Below are 20293 nucleotides of genomic sequence, written 5' to 3'. Positions count from 1 at the left end.
TAGAAAACATCTGTAGTTTGTACTCAAAAATCACTTGAAGCTTTTCAAGTGTGTAGATTTCACAAGGCAGCTCTCAAATCTCCCCAGGCTTCATGTATGCAAGAGCCCAATGTTTTTCACTTACAACTCCTTTAACTATAAATGATTGATTTCCTTTGAGCTCATGTGTGGAACCTCTTCCTGTGGTGGAAGTCATTAGTTATTATGCAACTGTGATGTCATGTGAGATTCAAATTCCTTTTTTCTGTTGGAATCATCTATTATTCTTTTCTTTTTATTTTATTGTAATTAATAGAAGGGTCACATTATATTCACCAGATAGGAGCATTACTTCACAAATATTGATACCCTTTCTCATATCTTGGTCCCCATTTCCCTCTCCCCTCCCCCTGCTCATTTTGATTTCCCCCCTTCCCTATCCAATTTCAAATAACCAATTAAGCACATCTAAAATATATCAGATAACAAGGTGAAATAGTATAACAATATAATATAACCAAAACAGATAAGATATAACATAGTACATTAAGGACAACAGTCACTCATTATATGGCTTTTGTTTATCCTGGAGGTCCTTACATTTAGTGTCATACTATTTGGCCTTATGTTCTATTGTAAATCTCTGCTAGGAGAGCCCAAGGTTTCTACTGATTATGACAAATGAGGGAGACTCCTGGGCCTATGTTCCTTTGAGTCTGGCTTACTTCACTTAATATAATTTTTTCTAAGTCTTTCCATTTCCTTACAAATGGGGTGATGTCATTCTGACAGCAGCATAGAATTTCATTGTGTATAAATACCACATCTTGTTGATCCACTCAATCAACTGAGGGACATCTGGGTTGGTTCCATACCTTTGCTATGGTAAATAGTGCTGCAATGAACATCGTTGTGCTAGTGGATTTAGTATGTCCTTGTTTCTGGACGATTGGTCATCTATTATTCTTTATGACTTTTCTTTCAAACAAAAGCCACACCAACCAACCTTGTACTGTTGCTCACAGGCCTTTATTAGTGGCCCCTTTAATACTATGGCAGCCTCACACCAAACCATGCAGGCAAATGACTGCATACAGGCCAGGTGTAGTCACATGGCAGTTGGCCAGCCACTTGTCATGGAACAGGTATTGTCAGCACCCTAGAAGCACAACTCAAAGCAGGAGGAAAGTGGCTGCTTAGGAGACCCAGTGTTGCAGCTATGACCTCAAAAGATCAACTCTCAGGGAGAGGGCTGCTCCATCTTCCTCTCCTTGGCACAGAATTTAGCTGTTTTTGCCTGGGGGAGGGGCCAAGTCCCATGTGGGTCCCACAAGCAGTAGGTAGAAGAGTTGCCATGTTACTTGGTGGTGGCAGTGTGTACATGGAGTCTTGACTGTCTTCATGAAGAAAAGTAGTTTGACCAAATAGCCAGCAGTACAAGGCCTGGGCAGTGATCAGCTGAGAAAAACTGCTCTGGATAAGGAAAAGTAGGAGACTGAATTTGTAGGACTGACTCATGGGCCAAACAGTCTTTTCTCTTGCACTTTTTTTTTTGGCCAGTCCTGGGCTTGAGCTCAGGGCTTGAGCACTGTCCTTGGACTTTCTCAAGGCTAGACCTCTACCACTTGAACCTCAGTACCATTTCCGCCTTTTTTTTTTCTATGTATGTGGTACTGAGGAATCAAACCCGGGTCTTCATGCATGCTAGGCAAGCACTCTACCACTAGGCCAAACTCGCGGACCTGCACTGTTTTTTTATTTTTTATGGAGCTATCACTGGGGCTTGAACTCAGGACCTTAGGTACTATCCCTTAGCTGTTTTGCTCAAAGTTAGTGATCTTCCACTTGAGCCACAGTTCCTTTTTCTGGGGGCGGGGAGAGAGGAGATGGATGCTGGCTAATTGGAGATCTCACAAACTTTTGTGGGCTGGCTGATCCTCAGCCTTCTGAGTAGTTTGTATTACAGGTGTGAGCCACTATTTATTTTAATAGGTCCTAAGACCCATAGAAGAGTGTAATGGGCTTTGGTCAAGCCCTGGACTTCCAATTTATACCTTACTATATCTATTCCTGATCAGCATCAGTAATTGCTTTTTAAAATTCACAAGAGGGCTGGGAGTTTGGCCTCGTGGTCGAGTGCTTGCCTAGCATGCACGAAGACCTGGGTTCGATTCCTTGGTACCACATACTTAGAAAAAGCCAGAAGTGCTGCTGAGGCTCAAGTGGTAGAGTTCTAGCCTTGAGAAAAATCCAAGGACAGTGCTCAGGCCCTGAGCTTAAGCCCAGGACTGGCAAATAAAAAATAAAAAAATCACAAGAACTCCCATCATCTTCTCCAGGGAAATAATGCTATAGTGTTACCTCCCCTGACACTTTAGTGACTTTTCTGGTTCATTGTAGAACACACTGGCTGCTTGAGATTCTTCCACTACTTGATGCGTGTACACTAAAGACAGAACTTTTGAATGAAGTTGTAACTAGGCCTGAATATGAAACCTTTTATAACAAATAGGTCCCCTTGGATGCAATACTTATTTTTTTTCCCCTGGTTCAAGTTTAGGACTAAATGAAGAGGAATTGGAGAGATTCCAAAGGACAGTAATGAAAATGATTAAAGGACTGATGATGAAAGGTTGGAAGAATTGGGATTACTTAGCCTGGAGATTTGAGGGGTGATTTAATGGCAATCTTTAAGTACATCATGGGGAGGGTTATTCTAAGTATGGTGGCCAGCTGTTTCCCAGCTGTACTGAGAAGGTTGAAAAGGGAAAAATAACTAGAATTTCAGGGAAGGATTTAAGCTATTCCAGTGATATCAGTGATCTCAGTCTAGCCCACAGGGCGGCAAACTTATTACAGAAGGCCATGAAATACTGACCTTAAGTATAGAGTTTCTGCTGGATCCGATACCAACTTACAGGCAAGAACTACAAAAGCTTGTGGTAAAATTATGGACTGTAAACCCAAATCTGAGGAAATGCTGACTCTGGAGATGGGCAGGAGTGACAAACTTCCTTTGCCACTGAACCTCATGATTTGGGGAGTTCAGGTCAGGACCCAGCAAGCTGTTAAGATAAAAGGTAGGTGATATAGTGGGACAGAAAGAAATGGCATGACAGAGCTTGTGGGGCTCAGGGGGGCAAAACCCCCTAATATTTAGACCCAGTGACTTGGCTCCCCTCTGACCTTACTTTTTTCTTTTTGTATGTGGTACTAGGGCTTGAACTCAGAACCTCAGGCCCTAGCTTGGCTTTTTTCATTGTCAGACATGGGGCTTGAACTCTGGGTATGGGCATAGTCCCTGAGCTCTTCGGTTTAAGGCTTTAACTCTACCATGTTGAGCCACAGGGCCACTTCCAGTTTTCTGGTGGTTAACTGGAGATGAGTCTCACCGGCTTTTGTACCTGGGCTGGATCTGAACCAGATCATCAGATCTTAGCCTCCTGAGTAATTGGATACAAGTTAGGTTGGCTTTGAACTGGAATCATCATATCTCCTGAGGAACTAGGATGAAGACACAAGTCACCAGCACCCGGCTTGACCTTGTCTCTTATTTACCTCTGGCAAGGCCACAGGCCTGGGGAGCAGGGGATGGGGTGGGGTACTGAGGAGATGGTTGGGAAGTACTACCCTAACACACAGCCCAGTTCTGCCAGTGGCTTCTGTTCGTGACCAACTCTAGCTTCTCAGGAACTTAATCCTTAATAACATGACACTTTAAAAAATGTTTTATTACAAAGCTGCTTTTTAAAAAAATGCTCAGCATGTTAACTGAAACTGGAATGACAAACAGGAGATGACAGTTCAGAGCAAAGGCTGTGCCTTGCTGTTTAAAAATAATGGGTTAACATCAATGCTTGTTTTAAACAACTGGCATAAAATCCCACTAATTGGCTAATAAAAACAGATACAAATACAGAACATTTAAAGTAGTAACAATTCAAGTGCTGGGCTTTTTTACAAGAAAGGAATAAAAAGGAAAACATGAAAATGTTAACTGCTCTGCTGAGAGTATTTAAGGTTTATTACTGGAGGAAAAGAAAAAAGAAAAATCAGAAGAAAAATCGATCTGCCAACAGAATGGATCTGGCTATGATGTTTATTTAGCTCTATCAAACACCTTTATAAAGACACAGGCCACGAGGTACAGAGATGAAATCTCAAAAAAAAAAGTCTCAATTTTCATTTTGTTTTTATTCCAAATTCTTTCTGGCCTTTGGATTTTATTTAAAACCTCATAGCTAGCAACATAGACAACAAGAAAATAAAACTAAAAAAAGTAAATTAAAAAATATTCAAGTTTAAAAAAAAGCCAACATGAGATTGATCTTCTTGCACTATTAAATAAAAGCTTTACGAGAAAGACAGACAGAAGGAGAAGGTGGGGGGGGGGGACAGTCTCAGAAGTCCTGTACTGGGATGCTCCTGCTGTGTTGCTGGCTCCAGTTTTGTGTGGCAGGCAAAGTTGGTCAAAGTCACTGTCCTTGCTGGAGAGGTGACAGGTATGCTCACAAGATGTGCTGGGAAGTGGACTCAAGACAAAGGGAAAAGCCGTTCAGCTGACAGGTGCCTGCTAGCATTCTTGGTGTGCTTTTTAATTTCTTTTAAAAACAAAACCTTGTTAATGTTTTTGGAACTTGGCTCTTGCAGTAGATAGAAGGGGGCGTTGCAGTGATTGTCTCTGTGGAGAAGCGTCTCTAACAGCGACCGCAGGGGAAAGTTGGTGTCAGTGCTCCTTCAGGGTCAGCTGGACAAGCTGTTGGAGATGGGTCTGAGTTTTTCAACAAGCTTCCATCTCCAGAAGAGGTCCTGGGGTCGCTGCCTTTGCTTTGCACGTGGGGAATGAGCTTCGTTTTCCACCTCAAGAAGGAACAGATGAAATACTGTTAATACATTTGTGTCTCTGGCCTTAAAAATGGCAACTTCTGTATAGGACACCCATCATCCACTCTGGCTCTGCTGATGGTTCTAAAACCATTCCCCTTGGGGAGCTCCAATTCCTCACCATACAATGCACCAACCTTTTTACTTTTGACTCTGTCTCTGTGCATAGTACAGAGTTCTGATGGGAGGTTTATCAAGTAAATCCAGTCGTGGTAACAAACAAACTATGAAAATGATTCAGGAGGAAATGGACAAACTTGAATTTGACAAGGGAAAGGCTATTCTGAAGTGTTCTGCTTGTTTGGGGCCACTTGGGGGAGCTCTTGCATGGCTGTAGGGAAGACTAAAAGGCTTTTCATTATCCAGTCCGCAAGCCCAACATAGCGTGCACACTTCCATGTTTCCATCAGCTCTTACAGTCCTCATCTTCGTAACAGTCGTGATCTCTAGAGCTAGCCTTGGAATGAACACTCCAAATGATTTGAAAAAATAATTTTCAAAAAGAACTTCTCATATATTGAAAGCTTTCATGATCTGAGCGTGAAAAAAAGTGATTGAAAGTAAAATGTAACTTTCTTAATGAGATGCTGCTCAACTTTCCTAACGAAAAGAGAAAGGCACTGCAAAGTTCAGATCTTCTCCAGATAATAATCCAAGCACTTTCTCCTCTAGGGAGTTAACCCTCAGCCTTGTCTGTCCTTGTGATCATGGTCTCCTCAGAACAAGACAAGGTCATCCTTTGAACCATTAATTCTGGCTGAACCTTGTGGCTTATGTCTATAATCCTAGTGACTCAGGAGCTTGGATCAGAAGATCATGGTTCAAAGCCAGACTGGCCTGGAAAGTCTGTGGGACTTTTACCTCCAGCAAAAAGCCAAAAGTAGAGTGGTGGCTCAAAGTGGTAGAGTGCTGGCCTTAGGCACAGAAATCCCAGGGACAGCTCCCAGGCCCTCAGTTCAAGCCCCAGGACTGGCACATACACAAAAACTATTCTTAATAATAGTAGGGATGCTGCATGCTTTTGATGTGAATAGAAATTAGATGAAAAATGGAACTCTAACCTAGGTTTTTGTGTGTGTCGGTGGGGGGGGAAGAGGTGGAGGCAAGACAGTTTAAAGCATTTGCACTGGATTTGCACAGGAGAGTAATCTATGTAGGGTGACTGAAGGCACCTGCTCCTCAGGCCGTTTTGAGAGTTCTAGCTGACACACATATTGTACAAAGTGCAAGGTGAATAGTGAGCCTGAAACCACAACCAACAACTATGCTTACAAATGACTGACTTCAAATATGAAGAAGCTTCATGTACCTGGGCAGCCTTCAGCTACTGGGAAGGGAAAAAGAAGAGATAAAACTGGAGGATATTAGCCACAGAATGTTGCACCTGTCTCCAATGCCATTTCCAGTCTTACTCTGCAAAACTAACCTTCCCCTGTTTAACAGGAAAACACACTGTAGTGTCCTGAGAGTTCTTGTTTTTTAACAAGGATTCAAATTCTTAACAGAGCAGATCAAAGAGCTAGGAAGGACCTCCATCTCCAAACAGACAGGAACAGGACTCAAGTGGAGATTGGGTTGGCCTTAGGGCACCCCACAGATTCTTATTTACATTGTTCTTCCTCCATGCCAGACTTCCAAAAGCTTTTTGGTCTAGCTTATGCTTCCCAGACTGACCTGAAATGTGTTGATTCCCAACAAGGACTCTACTAGTCCCTGCAAGCTCTGGGTGACAGGCCACAGGCAATGTCTTCTACTGAGAGGGCCGCCTGTCCTCTGGAGGTCTGTCCTTAACGGGTACCATTCCATCCTGAGATCCAGCTCTCCGGCCCTCACTGGGAAGCAGGCCTTGGACAAAGCCCATCTGTGGTGCCTTGCTCCACAATCTTTGTCTTTCCTGCAAGGATGCTCTCTTCCTCCCTTCTTAAAGTGACTGCAGTGAGCTGAGCTCACACTCGGCACCACTGACTCCTGATTATCATCCTAGCTATTCAGAAGGCTGAAATGTGAGGATCATGGTTGGAAGCCAATATGGGCAGGAAAAGTCCATATGTCTTTTTCCAATGAACCACCAAAAAGCTGGAAGTGGACCTGTGGCTTATGTGGTAGAATAGTAGCCTGAGTTCAGCAAAAGGCTAAAGCCCCGTGTTCAAGGCTTCCTCCTCCATGCCAAAAGGAAAAAAAAGAAAACTCCACCCTATGGTGATCAAGACAAATGGCTGCTAGAGAGTGATCTGCTCCAAGCACAGGTGTGATATGCCTAGAGAGAAACTCACAACTGCTAAGGAAGTCACTCCTTTCTACACCCATGGCTTTGAACCATTTGCATCCTTGTCAAGCTGTAGTGTCACTTTGCGAATCCGCCCCACAAGGTGGTCTAAGATCTGCACTGCGCCTTAAAGAGCCCAGTTGCTCTAGGGCACTTTTAGAACCATGCACTGTGCTTTAAAGTGACAGATTTTCTTCTTCCTGCCCCATTAGGCCTGACTGTCCTTAGTTGCTTTGCCTGAGTCCAGGGGTCAAAGCCGGGCAAAGCCATTCTTACCTTCCAGGGGGAGCTTGGAGCCTGTGAGCATGGCTTTTGCGGATACAAAATGGATCAAATCAAGATTTCTTTTCAAGAAACCACAGGCATGAGGCTCTGGAGACGGGAGACTTCCCACATCTAAGACTGCAGTGGGGGGCTGCGGGCTGAGGCTGGTTCAGGCCCCAGGAGCCCCAGCAGAGCCACACCCACCTAAGGCCTGCGCAATCAAAGCTGCAATTATCCCTCCAGCTGCGGCAGCTTCAAAGGCAGGGCAGCAGCTTACAGATGTGAAGGCTGGGCCCCCTCCCAGAAGCCAGCACTCTGCCATTTGTGCAGTGGACTGAGGCAGCACAAGACCCCCCCCCCCCCAATGCTCTTCTGGACCAAACTCTTGAACCCCATAGCATCAGAAACTGTGAATGGGCAGTAAATTGTCAAGACTCCAGGTGGTAATGGCACATCTAAAAGACCCAAGCCTGGCACCGTCCCTGAACTATGGGGGTTTTAGGCCTTGATGCACAATGATGAGATCCCTTCCCTGTAGGTACAAAAGCAGAAAGTGCTTGGCTAACGCTTGGCCTGCAGCCCTCTGGCTGGAGGGGTCACGCTGGCCTCAGTACCACCAGTGCTCAATGGCCACTACAGCTCACACCAGGAGTAATGAAGTCCCTGGGTCGACAAAATGCGGACCCTCTTAGAGAGGGCTGTCAGCAGAGACCTTGGCCTTTTGCGCAGAGACCTCCAGGTGGTTTCAGTTACGTGAAGTTTGAGGAGAGGACTGAGTTTGGTGAGGTACAGAAATGGCTAACTGCAAGAAGCATCACACAGCAGCAAGCTGCATTTCCTGCCCTCAGCCTGGGGCTAATCATGGGGCTTGAACTTGGGGCCTGAGCACTGTCTTAGGGCTTTTCTCAAGGCTAGCACTCTGCCACTTGAGTCACAGCACCACTTCCAGCTTTTTCTATGTATGTGGTACCTAGGGATTGAACCTGGGTCTTTGTGCATGCTAGGCAAATACTCTACCACTAGGCCAAACTCTCAGCCCCACCCAACCCTCTTGGCAGTAAATGGGAACAAAATTGTTCACTTTGCTCTTGTTTGTGGTCAATGGGGCTTGAACTCAGGGCTTAGGTGTTGTTCCTGAGCTCTTTTACTCAAGGCTAGCACTTTACCACTTTAAGCCACAGCTCCACTTCTAGCCCTTTTGTGGTAGTTAATTGGAAATCAGAGTCTCAGATTTTCCTGACTGGGCTGGCTTTGAACTGTGATCCCCAGATCTCCACTTCCCAAGTAATCCTAAGATTACAAGGGTAAGCCACCAGAGTCCTGCACAATTATTTTGTTTTTACATGCTGGAACTTAAACTCAGGGCCTAGGGCTTTTTAATTCGATTGGTACTCTTGCACTTAACCACTTCCAGCTTTTTACAGACTAAGCAGAGGTAAGTTTCAATAATTTTATCTGCCTGAGCTGGCTTTGAACTGTGATTCTCAGAGCACAACTTCCCGAGTAGTTAGGACTATGGGCATGAGTGACCAGTGCCTGGCATCACCCTTTTCTACCTTCCTTCTGTCTGTCCATCACAAGACAATAGCAGCTTTGCCCTGGGGGAGGCGGCCAGTCTTCCACCCAAGGTACCACACCCAGGCTGTATTTGAAGGCAGGATGATGAAGAGAACCAAATATATCCACAAATGGTGAATTCTCAACTCTACAAAAGCCAGCTTCACCAACCTGGCACCTTGTATTTCAGAAAAGAAACAATGGAGAGAGGTGGTGGTGGTCCTGGTTGAGTTTTGTTTCTACAGCTGAATCCACCCACAATCTGACCTGACCTTTTGGATCAGTCAGTGCCTAACCACAGCATGCAAGGTGTATTCCCAGAATCCAGAGGAAGGGAGGGAGGGAGGGAGCCTTAGCCCTATCCATGGACTTGCATTAGATTACAGCAGGGTCGTCTGCATGAGCATCCTTCTCTCCCCCAGCATCCAAAGTGAGTTAAGACTAGTGTGCAGGCAAGTGCAAGAAAGACACGTGAGTGTGAGTAAAGGAATCCAGGGGACCTGCAGATTTCTCTCTACAGCTACACCCACTAAGCTGAGTCTCCGCTGATGCTGTGTGTGATTGGGCTGACTCCAGGCAGACCACTGGCTACTGCTGGAGTCTGAATATGAAAGAATCAGTCACCCAGTCCAGCCAGGTGCCAGTGTCTCATGTCTGTAATCCTAGCTACCTAAGAGGCTGAGATCTGAGGATGATGGTTCAAAGCCAGCCCAGGCAGGAAAGCTGGTGAGCCTCTTATATCCAATTAAGCACCCAAAAGCCAGCAGAGTTGATGTTTCAGTGGTAGAGTTCCAGGCTTCAGAAAAAAAAAAAGTTACAGGCTAGTGCCCAGGTCCCAGTTTATGCCACAATACCAGCACCCCCAAAAGTTTAGTACTATAAATTTTAGTTCCTATAAATTTAGCTGGTCTCTTCCAACTTCCACAGCTTTCACCTGAACAGAAGATGATGCTAGCTTTATTGCCCAATAATAGCAACAGCCACAATCAGTACCTACTCGTGTCTGTGTTATTTGCAGCCTATTTCGCTGCCCACTGAGTCAGCCTATGCAGGGTAGGGCAGTGGCTATGTGCCCAGCCTCTATCTGCAGAGAGACGCCAGATCCCCACTTCCGGTCAGTACACTGGAGGTGAAGGGGCACAGAGGAGCTGGGCAGGAAAAGCTCTGCAGGGCACGGAAAGCAGTCATTGCTGTCACGAACACATGCTTGGAGTGAAGGGATGGAAGCAGTAGATCCAAGCAGCACGTGACTCGGGTTGAGCGTGTCTTCTCTATCACGGCTAAGGAGATGACCAGCCATCGGCCTCTATGGAGAAGCCACAGACATAATGTGTGGACCAAAACGTGGGGCCCCACCGCTACTCTCCCAGGAGGCACATGGCAGGTCAGGGGGGCAAGACTTGTAGGGTTTATAAAACTTAGGGTGGAAAATGAAGTCCAACAGGGCATTTTGTACAAAAATATAAACCACCTTTTCAGAAAATAAGAAGCACTGCTCCCTGAAGAGAGGCCATGCTGAGAGAGGAGGGGGAAAAGAGATGAGGCACCAGGCACTGGTGCTTTTTGGAGATTCCATATTTGAAGTTATTGGAAATAGCTGTCCACCATATTCACTGGTTCTTCTGTTCTATGACCATATACTATGATATGAGTGTGGAATGACGGCATGAGGAGAAGAAATCTCATTAACAGTGACTTTACTTATGATTACACGTGTGAGCCCTTCTGCCCAACTACTCAGGAGGCTGTGATCTGAAGATCAGAGTTGAAAAAGTCTGTGAGACTCTTTACCTGTAGTTAACCAAAAAGCCAGAAGTAGAGGCATGGCTGAAGGGAGCAAGCACCAACCTTGAGTAGAAAATATTCTAGCAGGAGCTCCAGGCTCTCTAATCTCAAGCTTTAGTGCACAAGCTATTTTCGTGCTTACAAACACACACAGTTTTGAAATGCGAGTACAGCTCTGATAGTGCTTTAGATGGGCAAAGTTCTGAGTTCAATCCCTTGTACACTGAAGACAGGAAAAGGAAACCATCCACGTTTGGATACTTGGGATGGGGAGAGCAGCTGTGATCCCTAGGGGACATTTCCCCAAATTTCAGCTAGCTTAGCGAGAAAAAGCATTCTATTAGAGAAGCTTTCTTCAAGATCAATCTTTCTCTTTTGTAAGTCATTTGATTTAGCACGTTGGTTGTAATTCTATCTCACGGGCTTTTGAGCACCTGCAGTATAAATGGCACCCGGTGCCATGCTGACATTCAGCTGCATAACACAATGACTCACCCCATTCTTCCTTGCCCCATGTCTGGATTTCCTAAGGAACACTAACTATGCAGAGTCTTAACCTAGAACATTCTCTCTAAGAAATCTGTGGCCAGTATAACAAGGGTTTATAAATAGAATGTACTAGAAGGAGAAACCTAAGCCAGCCATCCTCTCCTCCTGGATATTCCCAGGAAGGAGCCTTGAGGAAGCCTCTTCTGCACATCGACACCACTGGCTGAGAATGAGCACAATCCAAAGGACTGGAGGATGAGGAGGAAAGAAACATGGCTGCTGGATGGCTTTCTACTTAAGGGATAATGCTGGGCAAACCTGTTTCTCTTCTCATGCCAATGTGGGCCCACCACCACCTACAACACCTGGATCTCCTGATCTGCTGGTCACCCTCCTCTAGTCCCAGGCTCCCTTCCCCACAGTTCTAATTCCTGAGTGACAGAAAAAATTCTCAACTGTGTTAACAAAGACGAGGAACAGAACATAGGGTTTCAGTTTTTCACTTACTAGCTGTCGAAGGCTTCATTTTTTTTTAAACTTCTACTGTTCTGGTGTCAGTCTTAGGGCTTGAACTTGGGGTCTGGGTGTTTATGCCCAAGGCTAAGTATTCTACAGCCCTTGAGCCAGAGCTCCACTTCTGGCTTTTGGGTAGATAACTGGACATAAGAGTTTCATGGACTTCACTTTCCAAGTTGTCTTTGAACCACAACCCTAAAGATTGCAGTCTTACAAATAGCTAGAATTATAGGTGTGAGAAAGCAAAGCTTGGACAAAGCCTTAACGTTTACTTGAGACTTTGGACAAGCCTTAGGATTTTTCCAGCTACCTCCTACCAGTTGCATTGTTCATTTTCTCTAGTGTCCGGTGAGTACCACTATTACAATGTGAACTAGTTCTTTGTTACAATCAAAGGAACCATATTAAAAATAGCTCCATTATCTTTCAGTCTGTATGATTTTCAGTCAGCAAGTTTCTGAAACTGCTCTGTTAAAAGCAAACATTAAACTTGTTTAGAAAGTTAGCGAATTCAAGAATGATCCATGTTTTCCAGTGATGCTTCAAAAGTTCTAGTTCTCCAACTAATTTGCATCTTAATAAGGGGATGGGGGTCAAAAGAGGGGAGGAGAGAAGGATGGAAGGGCTGACACTGGATCAAGATACATTGTAGGCTAGCAGCACTCTACCACTTTGAGCCACAGCACCACTTTGTTTTCTGGAGATAAGTCTCACAGCCTTTCTTGCCTGGGCTGGCTTCAAACTTGGATCTTCAGATCTCAGCCTCCTGAATAGCTAGGATTCCAGGTGTGAACTACTGGTGCCCAGCTGGTTTTAAAGAGCTTTTTAAGCACTTGAACTATATATAGAGAGATCTGAGCTCAAAGATCATTCATATTTAATAAGAATCTTCTTTAACAAAAATTGTGTTTAATGTAGAACAATGGAATAGAGGGCCCAGAAACAAACCCACTCGTCTACAGCCAACTGACTCCTGAGAAAGATGCCAACAACCTATCTAGAAGAAAAGACAGCTTCTTTAACCTGGGAAACAAGCAGGTGCAGAAGATTAATGCTAGAGCCATTCTAACCAATTCAAAATGGATCAAAGCCATTTGGGGTTCATGCTGGTAATCCTAGCTAATTAGGAGGTAGAGCCCTGAGCATCAAAGTTCAAAGCCAGCCAGGACAGAATACTCCATGAGACACTTTTCTCCAACCACCAGAAAACCAAAAGGAGAGCTGTGGCTCAAAGTGGTAGAGCACTAGCCTTGAGTGAAAAGCTCAGGAACAACCCCCAGAGTTCAAATCCCACAATGGTTCTGCAGAAACAAAACAGAACAAAAACTAGAAAGATTCATCTGACCCAGGTCTGAGTGGCTCACCTGTTAGCTACTCAGGAGTCTGAGAGGTGGAGGATCACAGTTTGAAACCAGAGAGGGCTGAAAAGTCCGAGACTACTATCTCTAATCAGCAAAATGCTAGACTTGGGGTATGGCTCAAGTAATAGGTCATCAGCTGTGAGCAGGCAAACATGGGCACAGGTCCTCAGCACATACTGGAAATGTTAACTGTACACCAGTCAAAATGGGTGTATCAGACATGTATACATGTGCACACACAAATGCTGACGATGCTGAGGAAACAGGAACTCATACATTTTTGGCAGGTATGTGAATTAAACAAGTATAGAAATCCGCATGGAGGTTTCTCAAAAAATGAAAAAAATGGGGCCAGGAGTTTGGCCTAGTAGTAAAGTGCTTGCCTAGCCTGCACGAAGACCCAGGTTCAATTCCTTGGTACCACATACAAAGAAAAAAGCTGGAAGTGGTGCTGAGGCTCAAGAGGTAGAGTGTTAGCATTTAGAAAGTCCAAAGACAGTGAAGACAGTGCTCAGGCCCTGGGCTCAAACCCAGGAATGGCAAAAACCAAAACAAAACGAGAGTGAAACAGAATCCAGCTATCCCACTCCTTGGTATACACTGAAAGGAACCAAAGTTGGCAACAGAGAAAAAGCTTAGTGAGCTCACAAAATCCTGAGTTCAAGCCCCAGTAGCCATGCCATGCATGCGTGTGTGTGCGCACACGCGCGCGCGCACACACACACACACACACACACTGAATGGGGGAAGACAAATGGGAATGTTATTTCTAATTGGCTGAGGTCCCTCTGAATGCAAATCTGTGCTTCTGTCTGCTTCATAGTTCTTATCAAATGACTACCAGCTCTGTTCTCCACGGTGGGGTGGAGGATTCAGCTATCCTGGCCACACATGGGTGAGAGGAAGAGGGATACAACACAAAGGACTGCCAGCTGCAGCCTCATGCAGTGGTAATGGCTTGGCAAGAATTCTCTTTTTACTGTAGGTAGAAGTAGAGTTGCTCTGTTTCTCTTGCATGGGACAGACTTTTAGTGAAAGAAAAAAAACTAACAAATATAGTGAAGAAAAGAAGTATGTAGGGTTTACCTCAGGGTTAAACCTCAGGTTTTGCACAAAAATAAACATCAAGGTACATCTTCAGGCCCCAGTAGCTCACACCTGTAATCCTAGCTAATTCCATGGAAGGCTAAGATCTGAGGATCATGGTTTGAAGCCAGTCCAGGCAGGAAAGTCTGTAAGACTCTTATTACCAAATCACCACCCAAAAAGCTAGAAATGGAGGTGTGGCTGAAACGGTAGAGGATCAGCCTTTAGCAAAATTTAAATGAAATGATAAATTGTAACCCAAGGACAGTGCCCAGACCCTGAGTTCAAGCCCCATGACCAGCTATCCTGTGGTGTCCCCACCCCACTCCAACAAAAATGACTTAAGTGCTAGAGTGCATGAGTGCGGCCAGCCCTCAAGAAGCCAGGCATGAGAAGGACAGCACCCTTTCACAAAAGTTTGACCAAGCTGGCTTCTCTGAGGCTGGAGCTCCTTGTGAAGGGCACCAAGATGAAGTCATCACAAGTGCCCCAATAACTACGCCACGTGGACACCAGGCAAGAGGACTAGGAGTGAGGAAAGATGCGCCTGTCACCTGTGATATTTTGGACATTGAAAGGACTGGAGCTTTACTACGCAGAGTGAAGCTAGGGATTAGTCTAGAACAGCTCTGGTATCTTAAAACAAGATCAAGAAAAGCTTCTCCAGAGAGACAGACTAGGATTCCAGTAGTGGAAGACAAACAAAACCCCAAACACCTGCAGGTCACAGATCAGAGGAGGCAGACATTAGAAAGCTAGAATATATGGTGGTCAGCTGATTCGAAAATCAAATCTAGCTGGAGATAAAATTCGCTGCCAGGACATTTTCTTGGAGAGAGCTGCTCTAGACTTCAGTGACAAAATGGATAGCTAAGAGCTTTGGCAATGTCACCTGGTTTAGTGAGGAATAAATGTCTTATAAGCTGATGCTTTCCTAAGAAACACTATACAGGTCTGTCTGTACCTCATTAAGCATGAGCCATGCAGTGTTGGGGGAACAGTCAGTAAATTTTGTTGGACAGAGAAACTGGCACATGGGCTGGAAGTGAGGTGGAGAGCAAGCAAAGTTAAAAACATGAGGAAGGAAGGGGCAGGTCCTCAGGCCATAGGAATGCTGATGGAGGTTTGTAAGTAGAGAAGTACCACTAATCAATTTGAAAATCTCTGCAGGGGGAATTAGCAGGAACACACACACACACACACACCCTTCACATAAGACAACTCTCCAGGGGCCACACACACACACACACACCCTTCACATAAGACAACTCTCCAGGGGCCATCCATGACATGAGTCAGATGGGAAGTCTGACTTCACTACACCAGTGACTTTAGACACAAGATACCCCCTTACTAACTGACTGCATGTGGCTTTCCAGAAAGAAAGCAGAATCAAATCCGATGAGGGGACTTATCACCATAAGATGCACATATATTGTAAATTCAACCTTCATGAACACTAAGGCTCTGACTTATAAAGTCAGCTTTCCCTGGGCTACTCATTATGTGGACAGAAATAAAAAGAACTGGGTAGAAAGAAAAATACTCTAATAATTACTGCTAGATTTTACTCTAATCTTAATCTTAAAAAAAAAACACTTGATGGAAGAAACATGGTAAATTGCCCATGACATATTTTAAAGTAATAATAGATGAAACACTCTACATTTCATTTCAACTGAGAAAATCCCCAAGGAAGAAGCAAATTTGAATGTGGCTAGAATGGTCCTTAGACACCTCTGGAGCCCTCAGAATTGGGGGCTTTTTTTAGGCAGATTTCCTTAAGAAAACACTGAAGTTGAGGAGGAAGGAGAGAGAGAGTGGGACAAGGGGTAGAAGGGAAAGCATAAAGACATCTTGCAATGTGGCTGGTATAAAAACCATCCGTTTTGCTATGCCTGTAATCTTAGCCAATCTGGAGTCAGAGGAAGATCACCATTCCAAGTCAACCCAGGCAGACTAATCCATGATGAGACTTGTGTCTAATTAGCCACTAAAAAGGCTGTAAGTAGAACTGTGGCTGAAATGGGAGATCTCAAAAGCTCAGGCTGTTGAGTTCAAACTCCTGTACTAGTATAAGAAAACCCAGAACAAAAAGCATCCATTTTGAAAGCAGCAGTTTGCGTTTGGTGGTTGCCTCTTTTAGGAGATATGCTGCATGGGTTGGATGGACTGGGAAGAGTCACAGGCAAGGGCCTCTTTCTCTAGCTACTCAGCGAAGGACCAGAGAGTTGTTCTTACCATGTTTCAGATGTAGGCAGCTGTCATTCTTGGACCTGTACCTGCAGAAAATTGTGTCTTTAACAAATGCTTCTGGAAGAAGTTTCTGTACATTCCAAACACGCAGTAGCTACAACATCCTGAAGGTGTGTTTGCTTTACATATTTCCATGGGGCTCATGCTAGCCATTTTTTTAAGAATCTGTGCACTACGAGGGGTGGTGTCATTTTTTTAAAGGGGCCTCGCCAATTTTTGGAATGAATACATAAGAAAGGTAATCCTTAGTGTATTTGTTAGTCTTGAAAACCCAAATCACAGAAAAGACTTTCAAGGGGACATGAGATAGCCTGTTGCAAAATTATCATCGGTGACATTTTAAAGGAGGATACAAAGAAAAGTGGTATGCAAAGAGAAGAAAAGCCGAAGTGTTAAAGCACAGAAGAGTGCACAGGTACACACACACACACACACACACACACACACACACACACACACACACACACACACACACACACACACACACACACACACACACACACAATTTCCAACCTGGCTTTCAGGCATCAGGGCTGGGAAAGTGTTTCACATATACCTCTGCATATCCACACGGACAAAGAAAAGACTTTTAGAAACATTGAAGGATTTCAGGAAGGAAAGTGGAGCTGGAGCATCACATGTGACGGCCACAGAACAAAGCAGAGAGCGTGGGCTGGCAGGTGCCCGCTAGTGTACAAGCTGTCAGAACCCTAAGCACTAGTGCAACAGTGACCCGCTGCCTACCTGAAGTGGATTCCTGTAGTTTCTCTCTCTTCCTCTTCTTCTTCTTACCCTGGAAGGAGAAAGGTACACTGTCAGGTCACAGAGCACAAAGACAAAATGATACCCCAAAGTAAGGAAAGCAACAGAGAATCCATGTAGAGAGAATGTGGGGAGGGGAGACAGCAGGGGTGAAGAGGTGGGGAGAAGGGAGGGAAAAAGGAAGGAAAGGGTAGAGGAGATGAAGGAGGGGAGGGAAGAGTAGAGGGTGGGCAGCTGAGGAATATAGTGGAAGAAGAGGAGAGGAAGAAAGGAGCTGAGAGGAAATTGGAAGACAAAGGAGGAAGGTAGGTCGTAGGCCTTCCAAGAAAAGCCAGTTTGGTAAAGGAGTCCTGCTCCAGCCATGAGGCTGAAATACACCAGTGTTCTGTCAGCACTGGAGGGGCCGGGAGGATAGTCTTCTCACAGACTAACACTGCTCTTCCTTTCAAATGGAAGGACTTCACACCTGTAACCCCAGCTACTCACGAGGCTGAGATCCGAGGATTACAATTCAAAACTAACCCAAGGCAGAAAAGTCCATGAGCCTTATCTCTAATGAACCATCACTCACTACCTAAAGATCAGAACAGAAATTTGGAGGCATGCAACAGGCACTGCTGGCTACACTAATTCAGCCCAGCCCAGAGAAGGGCAAAGGGCAGATCCACAGGAGGTGACAGCTTGACATTTCTCTGGGTGGGGAAATGTTTTTTCCACCTCCATGGCGCAGTACAAGCTGCTCCAAGAACAGAAGCCTAGTTCAGGGGTAGAAATTCTTCAACAAAGCAGACTGTTTTAGAAGGTCCTAAGAAATGGGACTCATCTACCCAGGACAGGAAGCTGCTCACATCCTGCCCAAGAGAGACCTGGGTGTGAATTGCAGCTTAGGCGGCCACAATGCCACCTACTTACAAAGCCTTGAACCAAGTACTTAGGCTTGCCAACCTCTCCACTCCATCTTCTCATCTGCAAAATCAGGAAGTGGATGCCACTGGATGTTTGTAATGATTGGAAAGGAACAAATATATTTAAGACAGTTTCCCAAAATCAGCATACAGTTGTTATGAAAAGAACTGCTACAGGGCCTGGAGTTTGGCCTAGTGGTTAAAGTGCTTGCCTAGCATGCACGAAGACCTGGGTTCGATTCCTCGGTACCACATACATAGAAAAAAAGCTGGAAGTGGTGCTGAGGCTCAAGTGAGAGCTCTAGCCTTGAGAAAGTCCAAGGACAGTGCTCAGGCCCTGAGCTCAAGCCCAGGACTGGCCAAAAAAAAAACTGCTACAACCAGTGGCTCATGCCTGTGATCCTAGCTATTAACAGGAAGCTGGCATGTGAGGATTATGGTTCAAAGTCAGCCTGGGCAGGAAAATCTGTAAGACTCATCTCCAATTAACCAACAGAAAACTTGAAGTGGAGCTGTGGCTCAAAGTGCTAGGACACTAGCTTTGAGTGAAAAAGCTCAAGGACAGTGTATTGTTCAAGCCTGAACAACCAAGGCGGGAGGAGAATACAGCTAGGAGTAAACGGGTAACTGACTGCTACTGATCGTAAGGAACAAACAGTTGGATTCCAATATCCTATGTAACCAGCCAAGCACCAGTGACAGCTGAAGTGCCCATTTTGCCAGCTATTCAAGAGCCTAAGATTTGAGGATCAAGATTTAAAGCCATCCTGAACAGAAGGTCTGTCAGGCTCCATCTACAATTAACACAAAAAGCTGGACTGGAAGAGTGTCTTAGGTGGTAGAGTGCAAGCTCTGAGCAAAAACACGTGAGCAGGCGTGCAAGGCATAAATTCAAACCCTGGTACCACTATAAGGAAATAGGAAAAAGAAAATGATAGAACAACAACATCAGAATCCCAGTGTTCAAATTCCAAATTCTGACTAGCAAAGTGATTTTCTGCAGAGCACATCATAGGAAATAAATTACATGACTCATTCCCAGAAATGAGTTTACATGTGCATTGAAAGGGGTTTGGTGATTTATAAGGAATGTCTGACCTGAGACTTGAATCTGTTGACATCTCTGTGGGAACTCCTGCCTCCCCAGAGCATTCAGCAGTGAGGGTCCATGGCTCAAGGCTACCGTCCCACCCCTGGAGCCACAGCCCCACTTTCCATTTTCTAGTGAGATAAGAGTCACATTCTTTAGTGCCTGGGCTGGCTTTGAACAGTGATCCTCAGATCTCAGCCTCCTGAGTAGCTGGGATTACAGGAGTAAGCCACGGCACCTGGTTGGGGCACTTTCTTTTCCAGACACCCAGCCTGCCAGTGCATTGGAGTTAGACCTTGAGCCATAAATGTCTGCTGTTTAGAGACTGTCGTGTCTGTTGTTGTAGCAGTCTAAGCAAGCCATGTTTTTCAAATTAAATTGTAGATGGATACGGGTGGCTTACATCTGTCATCCTAGCTACTCAAGAGGCTGAGGTCTCAGGACTATGGTTCAAAGCCACCCCAGGCAGGAAGGTCTATGAGTCTCTAACTCTTCTTGAGCCATGAGTCAAATGGGAGAGTGCTAACCCTGACTGGAAAAAAGCTAAGGGATGGTACCCAGGCCCTGTGTTCAAGCCCCTGTGCTCACATTCACACACTACTTTAGTAAATGATGAAAATGACCACTTTCCTATAAAATGATCAAACTTCTCAGCACTTGTAATACACTTTCTCAGATAGTCTTTACCATATCACGATATAGCAAGATAATCCACGTATGTAGCAATTAAAAAATCCTAGCAAGGTAAGTGAAGTTATAACGATTTAATCTGCAAGAACAACTTACACACCACACCACAGACACTTTGTCTGAACAAAACACACAGTCAGTGTCCAGGAATATTAACATGAAAGGAAAAATGTGTATAACACTAATTTTCTGTGGTAACACAATCACAGGAGTACATTGTTTAGAAGAACTGTAAAGTTATACAACTGGCTGGAAAGAAATCTGACAATATGTATCAAGAACTTCAAAATATTTATATCCTCTAAGTTAACATTTCCGCTACTATGAATCTGTCAGGCAGAAGTAACAGTCTTCTTTCTACTTAGGACAAACCTGTCACACTTGCAAGGCAATGTGTGTTTGT

General features: G+C 44.8%; 1 protein-coding gene across 6 annotated transcripts in view; it reads right to left on the bottom strand.

Moving 5' to 3' along the window:
- Positions 1 to 4154: 4154 nt before the first annotated feature.
- Positions 4155 to 20293, bottom strand: part of Lef1 (lymphoid enhancer binding factor 1) — a 93415-nt gene continuing 77276 nt past the window's right edge. For 3 of the 6 annotated variants that reach the window (XM_090356706.1, XM_090356708.1, XM_090356710.1), the window contains 3 exons: positions 17188 to 17236; positions 16429 to 16469; positions 4753 to 4839 (listed from right to left, as the gene is read on the bottom strand). In XM_090356706.1, coding sequence (XP_090212832.1) covers positions 16435 to 16469; positions 17188 to 17236 — 84 coding nt within the window. In that variant the 3' untranslated portion in view covers positions 4753 to 4839; positions 16429 to 16434. Of the gene's footprint in view, positions 4840 to 16428; positions 16470 to 17187; positions 17237 to 20293 lie in introns of all 6 variants that reach the window. The other 3 variants (XM_090356705.1, XM_090356707.1, XM_090356709.1) reach the window with 1 other exon arrangement.

Source organism: Megascapheus bottae, chromosome 23 (genome assembly GCF_031878675.1).
Source record: "Megascapheus bottae isolate mThoBot1 chromosome 23, mThoBot2.hap1, whole genome shotgun sequence".
Lineage (NCBI taxonomy): Eukaryota > Metazoa > Chordata > Mammalia > Rodentia > Geomyidae > Megascapheus > Megascapheus bottae.
The sequence above is the reverse complement of the archived record's forward strand: the minus strand, read 5'-3'. Positions and strand labels throughout refer to the sequence as shown.